Source organism: Protopterus annectens, chromosome 17.part0, assembly GCF_019279795.1.
Source record: "Protopterus annectens isolate FY-2018-M chromosome 17.part0, PAN1.0, whole genome shotgun sequence".
Classification (NCBI taxonomy): Eukaryota; Metazoa; Chordata; order Ceratodontiformes; family Protopteridae; genus Protopterus; species Protopterus annectens.
In genome coordinates, this window is record NC_056751.1 from 656,800,020 (window position 1) to 656,816,622 (window position 16,603).

The 16,603-nt window shown below is 35.0% G+C and overlaps 1 protein-coding gene across 1 annotated transcript in view; it reads right to left on the reverse strand.

The window, feature by feature from the left end:
- The window catches only part of SPON1 (spondin 1), a 1,605,397-nt gene that overhangs the window by 522,574 nt on the left and 1,066,220 nt on the right, over positions 1–16,603 (reverse strand). The window contains exon 8 of the mRNA XM_044059306.1: positions 8,846–9,047. Coding sequence (XP_043915241.1) covers positions 8,846–9,047 — 202 coding nt within the window. The remainder of the gene's footprint in view (positions 1–8,845; positions 9,048–16,603) is intronic.

Sequence of the window (16,603 nt, forward strand, 5' to 3'; positions counted from 1 at the left end):
TTTATCTATTATTTTTTCTAACTTCATAACTAAAATTTTAATTAAAAATCCTGAAGTTGTTAAGTGTTAAGCAATGAAAGTGAACTATAACTAGTAACATCCAGTGTTTTTTTGTAACATTATAACCTTAGCGGTTTGTTAGCATAGCATGCTTGTATAAATACAGGAATGAGTGAGATAACTGCTTACAAAATGCTATTGAAAAATCTATACAAAGCCCATCCAAGCCAGACACTTTACCCCCCTCCCATTCATTATGATGATTGCTGCCTCTATTTCCTGGACTGTTATGGGTTTGGATAAGGGAAACAACATAGTGCATGGACTATTAGTGGAAGAGATATCAGTGATTTAAGAGCAATCAACCTTCCTTCCTCAAAGTGTATACCAGAATATTCATCTAGTAGTATCTGAATTACATTATAAGGACCCATCTGTATTGCTTCACGGTGGTTTAACTACACCTGCTTTGATCCAATCAGCCTTAAAGCTTTGGGCAAAGAGCTACTAATGGTAACGTTTTTTCAAAACTAAATCCTTCAACATTCCATCTGATGGTATCACATAAACTGAAATGTTAGGTGAGAAAACAAGTTAACAAATACATTTCAACAGCCTAATTTCAGGATTATGAGGAGAACTGCTACCAAAATTAGATGACTGACATAGATTTGGGTTTCATTCCAACTAGTGCCATACCAACCACATGTCTAAGAAAAAGTGGAACACATGTCACCCATATATGAAGAAAATGTCTTATTTGGCACTAGATAAATGGTTTCTTAAGTCTCACTGTCAGCTTTCAGCAGGTTAAAATGCAAAAATAAAGTCCATACAAGTCTAACTTGTAACCATTTTGTAAAGCCAAACATTGCCCCAAAGGTATAATGGGAAATGCACCGCTGTCATGCATATAGGCTTTCAAAATCTATCCCCCAGATTACACTGTACACAGTTACCTTCAGAGATGAGTTTTTGACCTAGCTGACCTAGTACATTAGGCCTCTTTCTCACCAGACTTTCTCTCACTCTGTGAACCACAGGGTCTTCCAAACCGCCACACCCATGGTAACTGCCTTTTTCACAAGCCATTGCTGTCATGCATACACATACACATAATTCTCATGGAAGACTGGTAAAATTCTTCAGTTCCCCACAGCTCTCTTTCTGGCACCTCCTTGGGTTCAGTTACCTGTTGCTGTTAGATTTAGCCAAATATGAAGTCATACACCTTCAGTTTTTTCTTTTTTTTTTTTTTTATAGACCCAGTCAGTTTAGCTAAGTAAAGGGGATGCAACTTGTTAAACTAATAATAAATGATAACCTGCCTCCCTTATAAGAAACAACAGTAATACACATATAATGAAGACCAGCCTCAACAGCATAAAAGTAAACAAATATGTAAAGGAATGAGAAAGTGCACATGGAAATGTAAAATAACATTTATTTAAATACACAGGAATATTTAAAGAAGAAAAACTCTACACAAGATACCTACATACATGCTACTGCTCTAACTTAAGAGTAGTGAACCCTTTTTCTGAAATACATTCCAGGAAGATAACAGGCAAAAACTGCAGATAGCAAACTTACATGGGAGTGGTAATGCCAGCATCTGTCAAATAAAAACAAGACAGAATTACCAGCATCAAATATATATATATATATATATATATATATATATATATATATATATATATATATATGTATATATATATCAGTTTTCAGTTATAGTCCTCACGAATGAGTATATCAGATCCTTTTCTAGCTGTTGGCTTTCTCACAGCAAAAGTAACTAAACAATTTATTCCATCTGTAAAGGACAAGGGCTTAATTATATCAAGCTATCTGTGCACATTTTAATGTCTACTGTCTTTCCACCATTCATAGGTTCATAGAGTCATAGATGGTTACTAGGCTAATGGCCCTAGAACCCATACACGCCTAGCCATATATATCCTGAGTTGCCCCAACTGTCATTGTTTAGGTGAGTGAAGTTCACAGAACTCAAAGTCTATGTTACTGAATACCAACTGCCTCTGTCCATGAGTAAATTTTTGATCACCCATCCATTGGTCTATGTTGTGATTGAAGAGGCCCAGGGAGGAGCTTTGTTTCACATGAATCGGGACCTTATTCCAGAGAAGTGGCAGTCTCTGGGAGATGTAGCTATCTCTCCAACATGATCTGTTTATGTCACAAGTTAAGTTTAGATCCCTCAACTGAATGACCCTTGTGCAGTTTGATTTCTGAATGTGCAGCATTTCCATTAGGGCAGTGTCAGAGACTGCCCTGTAGGCCAGGCACAGGACACCTCTTAATAGTCTGTAGGAGACAGAGTACAGTGACAGGGCTTTCAGTCTTTCCATGTAGGTCTTATTTTTTGTGTCTTGTATTTTCTTGGTAATAAACCCCTGGGGTCTCTCCAGTTCTTGCAAGTGTCTGGTGAGGTACATGCAAAAGGGAGCACTGTACTCAATTATTGAGTTGATGACAGCTGCGTGTAATGGAATTATAACATCCTTAGATCTGGATGCAATGTCTTTACTTTTGAGATGTGCCACATAGAAGGATTTCCTTACCACTGCAGAAACTTGGCAGTTGAAGTTTAGATTGCAATCAACATATATACCCAGATCATGTACTACTGGGTCTATACTTTGGAAGGTGCTGTCTATAGTGTAATTAGCTGGGAAGTAAGCTTTTCCAAAGGGAATAATAATGCAGTTTTTTGCGTTTAGCTTTAATATTTGGCTTTGGCACCAATCATTTGTCTGCATTAACCCTTTTGTAGTATGTTAATATCATTCATGGACTCATTGATTGCACCCACTTTGCAATCATCAGTGAACTTGGTCAGCTACAGGCCATCCATGTTTGCCTGGACTTCTGAGAAATACATTCCAAACAGTAAATGCCCCAGCTCAGAACCCTGCAGTATGCCACTTGTGATTGGTCTACTTGAGGTGATGTCACCTACTTTGACAGTAATTGTCCTGTCAGTGAGCCAGTTGGCTACCCATCTAGTGATGTACAGGTTAATTCCCAGTTGGGAGAGTTTCTCTGTAACACCTGAGTGGGGGATTGTGTCAAATGCCTTGGCTAGGTCAGGGAAGATGGTATGAACTTTTTTTGTCTCGTCCAGGGCCTTGGTGACCTTCTTGAAAAAATCAACCAGGTTTAATAAGCATTATCTACCCTTAATGAATCCAAACTGGGCTGGGTCTAGAGTTTGAAGATTACCAATGTCTTTATTGATAAAGTCTCTCTCTCCCTTTTATTTTCTCCAAGTCTTTTGGTTTTCTAATACTATGATGGGGGATGGACCCCATTCCTAAGTCAACATTTGATTAAAGTTCATGAAATTAATATTGTTTCATTCTTTGATGTTAGCCAGAAATGCTCTTTGCAACACCTGCAATGTGCCCAGTAATGACTCCTTCTGCAATTCATATGGAGCTACATGTATTGGTAAAATATCTAAGTGCAATTGTAAATTCTTCTTTATAAGACCTATTGCTCCTACTACTGCTGGAACTGTTTGGGTATCCTTCCTCCAAATTGCCCACATTTCTGCCTGCAAATCCTGGTATTTTATGATTTTGTCTCTCTCTTTCTCTGTATTTAAGACACTGTTGTCAGTGGGTGCAACAATTTCAGTGATCAATGCTGTTTTTATTTTCCTTTCATAGACAATTGTATCTTCCTTTCTCGCATCTATTTTAAGAACTGTTGGTAATGGGTAATCCCATGTGATAGAAACTTCAGTATTTTCTATAATGATTTGTAGCTCATGTTTCCAGTGTTTTTCAACTACTTCAGTATTATAATGTTTGCTTACTTGCAATGAAACAGCCTTTCTAGATTATTATGCCTTTCTTTATACACAATCTTTTTTTCATTAATATATCACAACCAGCAACAATATGTGTGACTGTTCACAACTGTGTTTTAAAATAACTATACTTGTCTGTTTCTTCCACATGTTCAATGGACTTTGTAAACCAACATGTAAGTAGTCCACTAACTTTGGCCACCAATATTAACCTTTCATCTTTTGGTTTATATTCACCTCTCCTTAACCATTCCTGCATTTGATCCTGATCAACATGAGGTTGTTTCAAGAGCATTCTATACTTGCAACTATATTTATGCATTTTCCACATTTCTTGCTTTTTCGTCTGATACTTCACTTTATATTCTTTCTTTTGTTTTTTGGCACATTCAGTTGCTGCCTGATTTTTATCGACTTCTGATTTTATTTCCATTCTCACTTTACACCAATATTCTTCTGCCAAATTAAACAGGGAAGTCATCTTAGACTTATTCTCCTCATGTTTCAAAACTTTCAGTATGTTTGGGTTTTGTGAGATTAGCAGATATGTATGCAGTCTCACAATTGCAGATCTATATATGTAATCGATTTCGAGGAGGCTCATATCTCTTTCAGGACGGGGAATATATATTGGTATGCACTGTTTTTTATAAATCATTTGATGAGCATGAAGCATCCTTCTTGTTTTCCTCTCCAATTGATCCAGTACCTTTTGAGACCAATCAGTCACTCCAAAAATGTAAGTTAGGACAAGAAGAGAAAATTGGTTTATAGCTTATACTTTGTTCCTAGATATCAACACTGTTTTCAATATAACTGTTAGTCTTCTAAAATATTCCTCACTAAGTTTTATTTGCATTTGTTCATGTTTTATCATGGATCCTTCGTCAGTTCCCAAATATTTATTCACTCCCACTTGTTCAAGTCCTTTTATATCACATTCTTGTCCCAAACTGATTTTTTCTGGGTACTACAGCTTTCCTGCTTTAAAGGTTGCTTTTGCACATTATCAAGACCAAATGACATTCTTATATCATCTGAAGAAGTTATGACCATTTGCAGTTGTGCTTTCAGTTCCCCGTCTGATGAACTATGCAGTTGTAAATCATTGACAAAAAAAGATGAGAAGTCTTTAAACTGTGTTGTTTTCTGGGAGCCAAACTGTAGCCATGACCTAATCTGTTAAGTAGACAGCTTAATGGGTTAAGGGTGAGACAAAAGAGCAGTGATGACAGAGACTTGCCCCAAAATATCCCCTTTTGAATTGTTATCCCTGGAATAGTAATTTGTCCTTAATCATGGCTTAACTGCAAAGTGGTTTGCCACTGTTTCATGGTCACTGTAATGTAGTCAATCAGTGTAGCATGCATCTTATACATTTTTAAGCATTCTTTCATTCATGAATATGGGATACTGTCAAATGCTTTTTTTATAGTCTGTCCATGCCATACTTAGATTCTTCCCCTTTTCACAGTTCTCCATTATGACTTTTTTAAAATCAAATGATCCTTTGTTCCATATGACTTTCTTTTCTTACCCTTTTGTTCTATTGTCATGATTGAGTTTTCTTTTAAATGACTATAAACTCTGTCAGCATCAATTCCAGTGTATAGTTTATATGTTGGAAGGCAAGTTATTGGTCTATAGTTTTTAGGATAGCTCAGACTATGTTTTTTTCCTATTGTTAAACAGGCTGGTGTCTGTTTGGGGTGTATATATAAACTAGTACTTACTCGTGGCTAAATCTTCATGTAAAGATGTTAATACTTTTCACCAGAAGTTAGGTACTGCATCTGGACCTGGAGTTTTCCAAATAGGACCTTTTCTTAACTTTGTTTCAATCTCTCTGGCTGTTAATTCATCCCATTTCATATCCTGTACCTTTGAACTTCTTATTCTTTATTTTACTTCTTCTTTCCATTTAGTGTCTTTATGTTCCACAGGATCTTCATAGATATTTCTCCATAATATATCTATTTCTTCATTTTTTGCTGGTGTTTCAATTCCTTTTGCCTTGTTTCCCAATTCTCTATCAAACTTTTTTGGGACATCAGTAAATTGCTTATTTTGTACTTTTCCTTTATATTTATCTGCATATCTTCTAAGTTTTTTTACCTTAGCTGACATTTTTACATTATTATTTGTGATAGTGCATGATAGATCCAGATCTGTTCTGATATTGCACATTGCTTTTATCATGTCTAGCTTTCTGAGTATTTTTGTTGATTTGTTCCATCTTCTCTACTCTTGCAAAAGTGACAGTTCTTGTCTTAATTGCTTTATAGTTATCTCTATTCAATCCTTCCATGATAGCATTCAATTTTTCCCATTCCTTTCCCTTACTATCCTCTGTTTATGGTAAGACTTTGCCTGTTATTAATTTAGCTGCACAGTGATATATCCTATTTAACATGGCAGCTGCAGTGGTGCAGTGTTTAGAGTTGTTGGCTCATAGCAAGAAGTTCTCCGGTTCGATCCTCAGTTGGAGTCTGCATGTCCTCTCTGTGGTCATGTGGGTTTTCTCTGGGTGCTCTGGATTCCTCCCACATCCCAAAGATATGCTATAGGTGGACTGGACACTCCAAATTGGCCCTAGGCATGAGTATGTGTATGTGTGTGCTTTCTGTGGCAAGTTGGGTGCCGGGCTGGCAACTCAACACTGTAAAACTCCACTGCCAATCATGAGCAGACAGGTGATCCACTGTGGTGACCCCTAACCAGGAAAAGCCAGAAGAATAAGTGATATATCCTATTTACTTCTATTATATAGCATGAATCTCTATGAACAGTCCTAATTGCTGTGTTCATTTGTTTTGTCAAACTTTTAACTTTTTGAGTCTTATTGCCTTTCTGTAGTCTGTTTCTTTCTTTTGATCTTAATGTTTCTATCCATCTCTATTAAATCAAGCAATTATTCTTAGATCATTTTTTTCTAAACTGAGGGCACATTCTTTGTCCTCCATTTCCTGTGTCACATTCTCTTCAATTTCATCCTGTGTCATCCAATGCACTTTCATGTGGGAACTCACTGGCCTATTGCTCCACAACATTGACTGTGTCCGAGTTGCATCAGTTTCCTATTCCTTCCCTTGATGTGCAACTCCAGATGACTGTTTGCACTGGTTTCCTATGGAAGGCTCCAAAGTATCTTCATATGATAACTGATCAGATGTTTCCCACTCTTGGTTTCTCCTTAATCTGAGGATCCATTGCTCTATCCTGCTGTGATGTTATCAGAGTTAGATTTTCTACACTAAATCCTTCACTTTGCAGGTGATCCATAACCTCAGTTTTTATTTTTTGAACTTCTCCATTACTAATTCTCTGTTCTACGTTTGCTCTTTGTTTTCTTATTTTTTGCCTTGGAAAATGTTTCATGTCCAGATGCCTTTGCCTGTATTTTTCTTCAAGTATCTTTGGTGCTGGTCTTTTTGTACTGAATAGTTTTGCTTTCTCCTTTGCATAAATTGCACCATATTAAATATCTGTTTCTTTCCCATGTCCATATTTCTTTTTATACCTTTCAAAGGTCTCTAAATTTTGTTTTTTATATTTTTGCACTTCTTTTTCAAACAGCACTTGGTCTATATAATGTTTTTCATAAATCTATTGTATTAGTGAACATAAATTTTTATTTGAAGCTTCTGATAGTTCTTCTTGTGGAAGTATTTTTCTTTCCTTTAATGTTTCTCTTAATTTTTTTGTATATCTTTCATCTGGGAACTCTGGTCTTCTTGCATAAGAGCAACAATACATACTTTCTTTTTTATCCTCAATCGTCTACTCTATCATCTATATATGTATCTTTTTTGGCCTATTAGTTTTTGTGAATTTTGTAGACTACTGCTTCCTTCCTGGCCTAGCCCCATTGTAGGAATGTTTTTGTGTATTAAGGATTCTGCACTGTCATTTTTTCCAGTCCTGGCACCAGTGCACCTACCAGAATTGGACTATTTTGATCATGGGTCTTGTGTACCCAGCTATCTTTTTTTATTTTTTAACCTATTTCTGTCTATGACATATGATATATAAAAAATACAGACCTATAAGGGCCCTAATAATTATTTCCATGTCTTTGCAGATGAGGCTAGTTAGGCTTATGGGTCTATAGTTGCCAGGGTCGGTTGATGGTTCCGCTTTGTGCAGAATGATTACTGTCATTGTCCTCCATTCCACCAGATCCCAGGCTGTGGTTAAACAGGGATCCAAGTAGGTCTGCTAGGTCATGTTTTAAGTTGTTTAAAAAGGCAACCTAGGATGTTATCCGGTCCCATTGAAGCCGTGCATTTGGCCTTTGCCATTCTAGTCAGCTACTTGGTTGAAGTGGACTATTGCTGCATTTTGTGAACTGCTAGCACAGATGATTCTAGAGGTTATATCTCAGTTTATGTATTTCTCTTCCTTTTATTCCCATACATTTATAATAATAAAGATCAGAAATTTACACACAATTTTAAGACCAATTGTACTTCTAGTGGGAAATGAGAAAGAGAAAAAATACATAACATTTTTAGATTAGTACTCCTTAGCATAGTATCATTTCCAACAGCTCATTTGCACTTACCTTACTTTAGATATACTAGGAATTAACAATAAGCAGTACTATGGTGGGGCTTCATGGCCAGAGAAGCCCCATTCTGTCATACTACATAGTTCATATCTTACAGAAAATGAGGTGTGAGAAATCCGTGAAATGTATCTCATGTAGACACACATGCTCTTTTATTAAATATATTATAAACTTGCAGATTAACAAAAAATATTGACATTTTGAATGATTTCTTTTAAACATACCATAAAGGAGTCACAGCATTAAGTTAATTAAATGTATCTATAAAACTTCAGAAAAGGAAAAATTGTTTATTCTTATGTTTCAAATGGAATAAAAGAATAGTCCATCCGACAAGATGCATAAAACATACTCCTTCTAGTCAAATGATAGTGTCATAATTCATCACATTTTAAATTTATGAAAGAAAAGATTTGCTGAATGTAATCCCATTAATTTACCTCGTAAGTTACGCCGCTATCAGTGCCGGCATCCCAGGGAATCATGTCTTGAACTACCTTTTGAACCCATCCGCAGTCTTTTGTGCATAAGTCTTCAGCAGAAAGTCCAACATTCCAGTCTGGGCTGGGACCCAACATTGCCAAAAATGACATTAGATGACGTGCTTTGTCCACAGAAAATTCTGCAGATGGAGGAGCTCTCCTGCCAAAAGAAAGGTCAACATTGTATGTGTAAGTACAAGTACAAAGTGTGATCCTACTTCTTAATTACACGTGGAAATTAAATAATTAAGCAATAACCGGACAAGTCACTCTTAAGGTGATGCAAAACATGATGTAAAACTAATCATTTTCAGAAATTATACTATTTCTCAGAAATACAGTCATGGAGTATTTTATTTCTTCTACACGATATGTACTTTTTAATAAAATTAATGATTTTCACCAGAGTAGAATTAAATACAATGATGTTATTAAGCAAAAACTTAAATGTTTTTCCCAAAATTACTCATAGGTCAGGTATCTTATACTTGCATAGTGACTGTATGGTACTGAAATGTTTATAGGAATGCATTCATATGGCCTATTATGAGGCTTCATTGAGCAAATCATCATGACCACATTTTAGCAAACCACTACAGCAACCAGAGAAAACTGATGTGCACAAAGTAAGTGGAAGCAATGCAGATTTTAAGAGGGCACCAGTTTTGCTGTTTTATTTCAGTGTGGAGTAAACCAAGTTAGCCACTGGGAAGGAAGCAAAAGAAAATATGAGTTTATCAATGTAAATTTAAGACTACCAACGTTTACATTAGACATGCTTTAAGTAAAAGGGAGGAATTTGAAATCTTGGTTTGAATCTACACACTTACCGGTCAGAACACCTGGGATGTTTAGATGCCACAATTGTAACTACTGTAGATATGTTACAGAATCTAACAGATTCAAAATTGACAGGAGTGAATACAAACTAAAACACAGGTTTACATGCAATTCCAAAATGTTAGTGTACTTAGCCCAATGTCAAAACTGTACTGCCCACTATGTTGGTTAAACTGAAGCGTAAATTCAAGGAGAGAATTTAACATCAGTATGCCATTAGGAAATGCAAGCTCACTAATGCATTGGCCAAACATGTTTCTGAATATCCTAACCATTTATTTAATTTATAGGAATTGACCAAGTTTGTAATGACAGCAGAGGAGGTGCATTTGCAGTGAAGCTCTTAGTTTTCTTACCATCCACCTGGTCTGAATGAGGCTTGCTCTATTGGTAGCCTCCTTAGTATGTTAAGCCTTAAAAGATAGACTGTTATACACTTTGTAACACTCTAATACAGGAATAAATATATTCTGCTACAATTTACTGTTTTTATATATTACAATAAGTAAATGCAAAATGTTTAATAGTATTTACAAATATTTTACATATTATATTTTTATTTGTATTTTTATTTTTTATTGTGATGCATTATTTGTTGTTGAATCTACATACATTTTTATTTTGAAGTTTCCAGTTTATATTGAATTTTTGAATTTTTAAACTTGAATTTTCTACTAGTATCTTTTAGTATTGCTTTTTAAAATTTAATGAGCACTCAATTAGGTTGATAATTAATCATGTGATATGTATAAAATGGTAGTGATTGAATTTGTTTTCATTCTGAAGAAGTTTGCCATTAGCAGCCTAAAAAAGCGCTTTAATAAACTCTTGGTGGATTACGTTCTGTTTGGACTTTTTGCAGTACTGCATTTTATCTTTGTTGCTGTTTGGTTTTACCTAGCACTATTTTGTGCTTCTACAGTTTGGGCAGCAGTTTTGGCTTGTTCATTTCGGCATTTTACAGTTGGTGCTTTAAGTAGGATGCTAACATAATTATTGAAACTATATATATATATATATATATATATATATATATATATATAGATCTAGCTAAAAAGGTCTAACCTAAAATACTCAACAAAAACATCAATTGCTTTATTAGCATCCTCCCAGACAAAATCTTGGGGCATAAACAAAAACAATAATGTTTATATGTAGAATGTTTGGGGCTTTGATCTTCTATTTGTGCGAAGATATGCCCTTTCACTGGCATTGTGTGATATCTGATTTGATATATAATATTACTGAGGGGCATACGTGTGACTTCCTCCCATTCAAATACATTGTTTTTTTAATTGCTTGCTCTAAGATTTTGTCTGAGTTTTTTTGTTGACTATTTTAGATTGACATTTTGCCTTTTGATTTTTTCCTGAATAAATCTTTTTGTAGTTAATATGCACACACGCATATCCATATATATATATATATATATATATATATATATATATATATATATATATATATATATATATGAGACACAGCCGCAGTGGTACAGCGGTAGCATTGTTGCCTCACAGCAAGAGGTTCTCTCGGCCAGAGACCCTTCTGTGTGGAGTCTGCATGTCCTCCCCGCGGTCGAGTTGCCTCCGAAAGACATGCGTAAATGGGCATGCCTTCGCTGAAGGTTGGGTGTTGGGCTGGCAACTCGGCACCATAAAAATCTACTGCCAATCATTAGCAGACCAAAGTTCGGCTGTGGCGACCCCTAACCGTGAAAAGCCAAAAATACAAACATCTATGACAAAACAAAATAGCAGATACTGGAAACCAAAGTCAGAAGGTAACATAAAAAACCTTTAATGTGTTAGTGCTTTCGCGGCAAACCAAGCCGCTTCATCAGATACAAAGTACTAACAGAACTACATTTTTAAAAAAGAAACATCCAATAAACGGGCTGTCTAATTCATACAATTAATGCATGTACTTAAGCATTAAAGCTACAGTATATAAAAAAGAAAAAGAAAAGTATACCTGACATAAAATACGTATAAAAATACATATATTATTTATTTAGATTCATTATACTTATAAAACAAGTATTTACTTACAAAAATAACAAAAATATATGTACTTAATGTGAGTGATAACAAAATAGCACATACACCTATCTATATATATTAATATTTATACACACATATTAAAAATATCTCACTTATCTACAGGTTCTATTCTTTAACACTCGTTTAATACAAATCCTATAATTTAAACCCTTTCCTAAATTGCTCCACATTCTAATCATCCATTTTAAATCCAAATTTCAACTCTATTTTCTGTATCACCACCCCGGGCATCTTCATATATTACTTATAAAACTTTAAACTTGAATGTGTGGTCAGTGCCACATACAGATACATGTTTATCAATACATGATATTGATACAGCAATATACAGTACATTTTGTAAACGTAACAAAGAGGGTAAGCCTTACTATTCAGCAGGTCCTTGGCCTATCCTACAACATAAAAAGAGAAGGGTTGAACATTTAAGAATGCCTATCATGTATTCTAGCAATATACACCAGACTGAGGAAGTTATAAGAAGAAAATGGCTGATATTGGCTGTAGACAAGGAAGTGGCTTCTATAGTAGGGAATAAGCCCAAGTTCACATATATGAACAAAAAAATTTAAAGCATATGCTTTGTTATCCACCATCTGTAACACACAGCATTAGGCCTAGGACTCAGCCGGGGACATTCCCCTGTAACAAATGTAATTGGTGTAGGTATATAGATTCTACTGATGAATTTATGCACCCAGATACAGGGCAAGTTATTAGAACACAGGCTACAGCCAATTGTGAGACCAAACATATAGTATATTTAGCAGTATGCCAGGCCTGTCAAAGTTTTTATATATGGAAGGCAGACCATAGGCTAAGAGATAGGATTCGTGAGCATATCTATAATATTAAAAATTCAACACATAGTAATGCTCTTGCTAAACATGTATCTATATGTGGCATTGACCACACATTCAAGTTCAAACTCTTTCAAGTAATATATGAAGATCCCCGGGGTGGTGATATAGAAAATAGAGTTGAAAATGTGGAATTAAAATGGATTATTAGAAAGAGGGGCAACTTATGAAAGGGTTTAAATGACAAGATCTGTATTAAACAAGTATTAAAGAATAGAACCTGTAGATAAGTGAGATATTTTTAATATGCATGTATAAATATTAATATATATAGATAGGTGCATGTGCTATTTTGTTAGCACTCACATTAAGTACATATATTTTTGTTATTTTTTGTAAGTAAATACTTGTTTTATAAGTATAATGAATCTAAATAAATAATATATGTATTTTTATACGTATTTTATGTCAGGTATACTTTTCTTTTTCTTTTTTATATGATGTAGCTTTAATGCTTAAGTACATGCATTAATTGTATGATTGAGACTGTCCTTTCATCGGATGTTTCTTTTTTAAAAATGTAGTTCTGTTAGTACTTTGTGCCTGATGAAGCAGCTTGGTTTGCCGTGAAAGCGCTAACACATTAAAGGTTTTTTATGCTACCTTCTGACTTTGGTTTGCAGTATCTGCTATTTTGGATTGTCATTTTTGCCATTGGTTCAGTGGTTTTCTTTTCAAAAGCTGCATTTATTCCTCTGGTAGGACTTTGTTATTTATATTTTTGTTCAAATATATATCTATATCTTGAAACCCATAATCCTGAGATCAAAACATGGAAGATCACACTATAGAACTTCTGGACTAGTGCCACTCCCCACCACCACCATCACAGGGCCCATGTTACAGTCGTTCTGAAGCCCATACCTTTAGGACCTATGTTAGCACATATTCCTGAGGTCACAGTAGTAGGAGGATTCCATATTTTAAAGATTTAGAAACTGTGGTCCTCAGCACTTTGGTCTTTCAATATTATGGTGTCAGGATTATTGGTTTCAAGACTGTGATAGTAAACCTGTATATATAAATAGTGGTTGACGATTTAAACTGTCAAACCGAATAAAAATCGGTACAGATGGTGGAAAATCAGCTGACCACATATACTGGCATTTTTTTGTGCAAGATCAAGGAACAGAGGAGATAGTACAATTTGCCCTTCCCCTCTGTAGTGTGATCACGGGGCTGGTATTTATAATTAACATGTGTGTGGGGACATACCTGTCAACTGTCTAGATTTTCACAGAATGTCCATATTTATGCCTCATATTTTTTTGGTCTGTTTCTCCTAAAATGTGTGGTTTTCTGGCAAATCACTGGCTAATCATTGAAAAATAATGGCAGACATTTGAGTTTCAGACTTCACATCCTTCAGAAAATGTATACTAATACAAAACCTGTTATTCTATCAACTTTATAAGTCTGTAAAAGCAATATTTTGTCCCCCCCCATTATTTGTGATGTCTTGCTCAAAGAGGTTGAGAGATGTGGTGGGGGAGTACTGGTGTGTTTGTCCCCTGCAAAAACAAGACAAGTTTAACTTTTTTTTTTAGAATGTTTTGATTGGCTGGTGATTGACCAATTGTGGTTGATTACTTGCTAATCCATTTTGTTTTTGGCGTAAGGACAAACAGAAAGATGGATAGATAGATAGGTAGATAGATAGATAGATAGATAGATAGATAGATAGATAGATACAAATGTTTCAAGCACAGGCATTAATGCCCTTCTAGCTTGCCAATATACCAAAACACTTGTGCCCTTAATAAATGTCCAGACTGTTCTTAAAAATATCTAAACTATTACTTGCTTTAATGCAATTTGATAGTCTGTTCCAAGCATCAGCTACTCTGTCAGAGAACCAATTAGTTCACTTCTCATTCCTATAGAATCTTCTACATAGGTTATCTGATGATTCTCTAGTACTTTTTGATAATCCAAACATTTCCAGAGGTAGTTGTCCCTAAATGCTCAATAATCCTGAATAAGATCTCCTCTTAAATATCTGTAAAAGACACTGTACAAGTTCAGATATTTTAGTCTTTCATAATAACTTAGATTTTCACATCCATGGATGCCCTTGGTATATTTCCACTGTACTCTTTCCAGTTTATTCATGCTTGTTTTCCTATAGGGTTTCCATATTGTTATTCCATATTCAAGTTTGGGGCTAATGTAACTAACAAACAATGACTTCATTATGTTTCATTTCCTAGACTTTTTAAATCTTTTATACAACCTATAGTTCTATAACTATTATTAGCCAATTGGTTGATATGATTATAAAAACTCATAGCTGAATCTACCCATATACCAAGGTCCTTAAATGAATCTACAGTTTCAATCACTGCGTGCTGTATTAAATATTCACCTTTCTGTTTATGTCTCCCAAATCTTGTATGCTTAGTTTCTGATGTATTTGTTTACATATTTATTTATTTTATTTATTTGTTTTTGATGTATTTATCAACATATTATTCTCCTGTGCCCAGATGGTCAATTTAGTCAAATTATTTTGCAGACATGCCTTATCTGTAACACTTGTAATCAGTTTACTGAATTTCAGGTCGTCAACATATAGACTGTAGAACACCTCAGATGAAAAAGTAAGGTCTGAAAGATACAATCTAAACAAGTAAGGGCCTAGGACAGAGCCCTGTGGGACACCTTGACTGTAGCCAAGGATTTCACCTGTCCAGTTGGTGTGTGATACTTGCCATGTCTTATTTGTAAGCCATGCAGCTATCCATCTTATCAACAGTGCATCAATACCTAGTTGTACTAATTTATTGATCAGTGCTTTGTGTATGACCCTGTCATATGCTGAAGTTAAATCTATATAAGTCACATCACAGCACAATTTTTCATTCATAGCTGTTATAATATTGTTAAAGAACATCATGTTACAGGTGGTAATAGATCTATTTTCAACATATGCATGCTGATATATGGTTTCAAGTCCCAACCTATCCAGTTCTGACAGTAACTTATCCAGTATTACCATCTCCATTATTTTTCCACAACATGAAGGTAGACTAAAGGGTCTATATGATTCTGGGTTTGTCCTACTCCCCATTCCCGTAAAGACAGGTTTAACAAGCGCATGTCTCCAATCTTGAGGAATCTCCCCCATATTTATATAACCTAGTGAATAACAGGCATAATGGCAGTGTAAGTTCTTGCTGAAGTGTTCTCGGGTCTTTGTTACTTATTCCACCACCTCCCTACACTGCATTTGGATCCAGTTTGCACACTTCTTTTTCAATATAATCTAATTTGATTCCAGTATCTGGGGTTACCTAGATGTCACTAGGACAACTTACCACCCCTCTTTGTGGAGCCAAACTGTTTTGCATAAGATTTTGTAATTATATCTACATTCTGTTGTGTCTGAGAATAAATTTTAAAATCTGCACACAGTTTATCAATTTGTGCAGCTTTACTCCTTCCACATCTTATGTATTTATAAAAAGGTTTCCTATTATGCTCAATATCTTTATATAAATTTTCTTCAAATTTTTCTTGATCTTGTCTAACACTATGCTTAATCTGTTTGTCCAGCTTGTTTATTTCAGTTTTCAAAGTTGTAGTTCAATCTCTCTTCCATTTCTTATATTTTTTGTCTCTCACCTTAATCAGGTATCTTGTCTTATGGAAATATACCCCCTGATGTTGCTTGCCTAGATCCTGATGTTAAACACTTTTTTTTTTGCACTCAAACAATTTCCCTTTCAAAACTTTCCACATTCCATCTGCAGTTTTTCCACTGAACACCTCACTCCATTTAGTTTTATAGAGTAACTGTTTTGCTTCCCTATAATCTGTAATTAACCTATTGCGCATTGGCTTAGATTTCAGTTTGGCAGAATTATCTAGCAACAAATTAACCTTAATAACCCCATGATCACTGCACATCAATGGTGGTAAAACTTAACTTGAAGTTACAGTAACTTCTTTGGGAACAC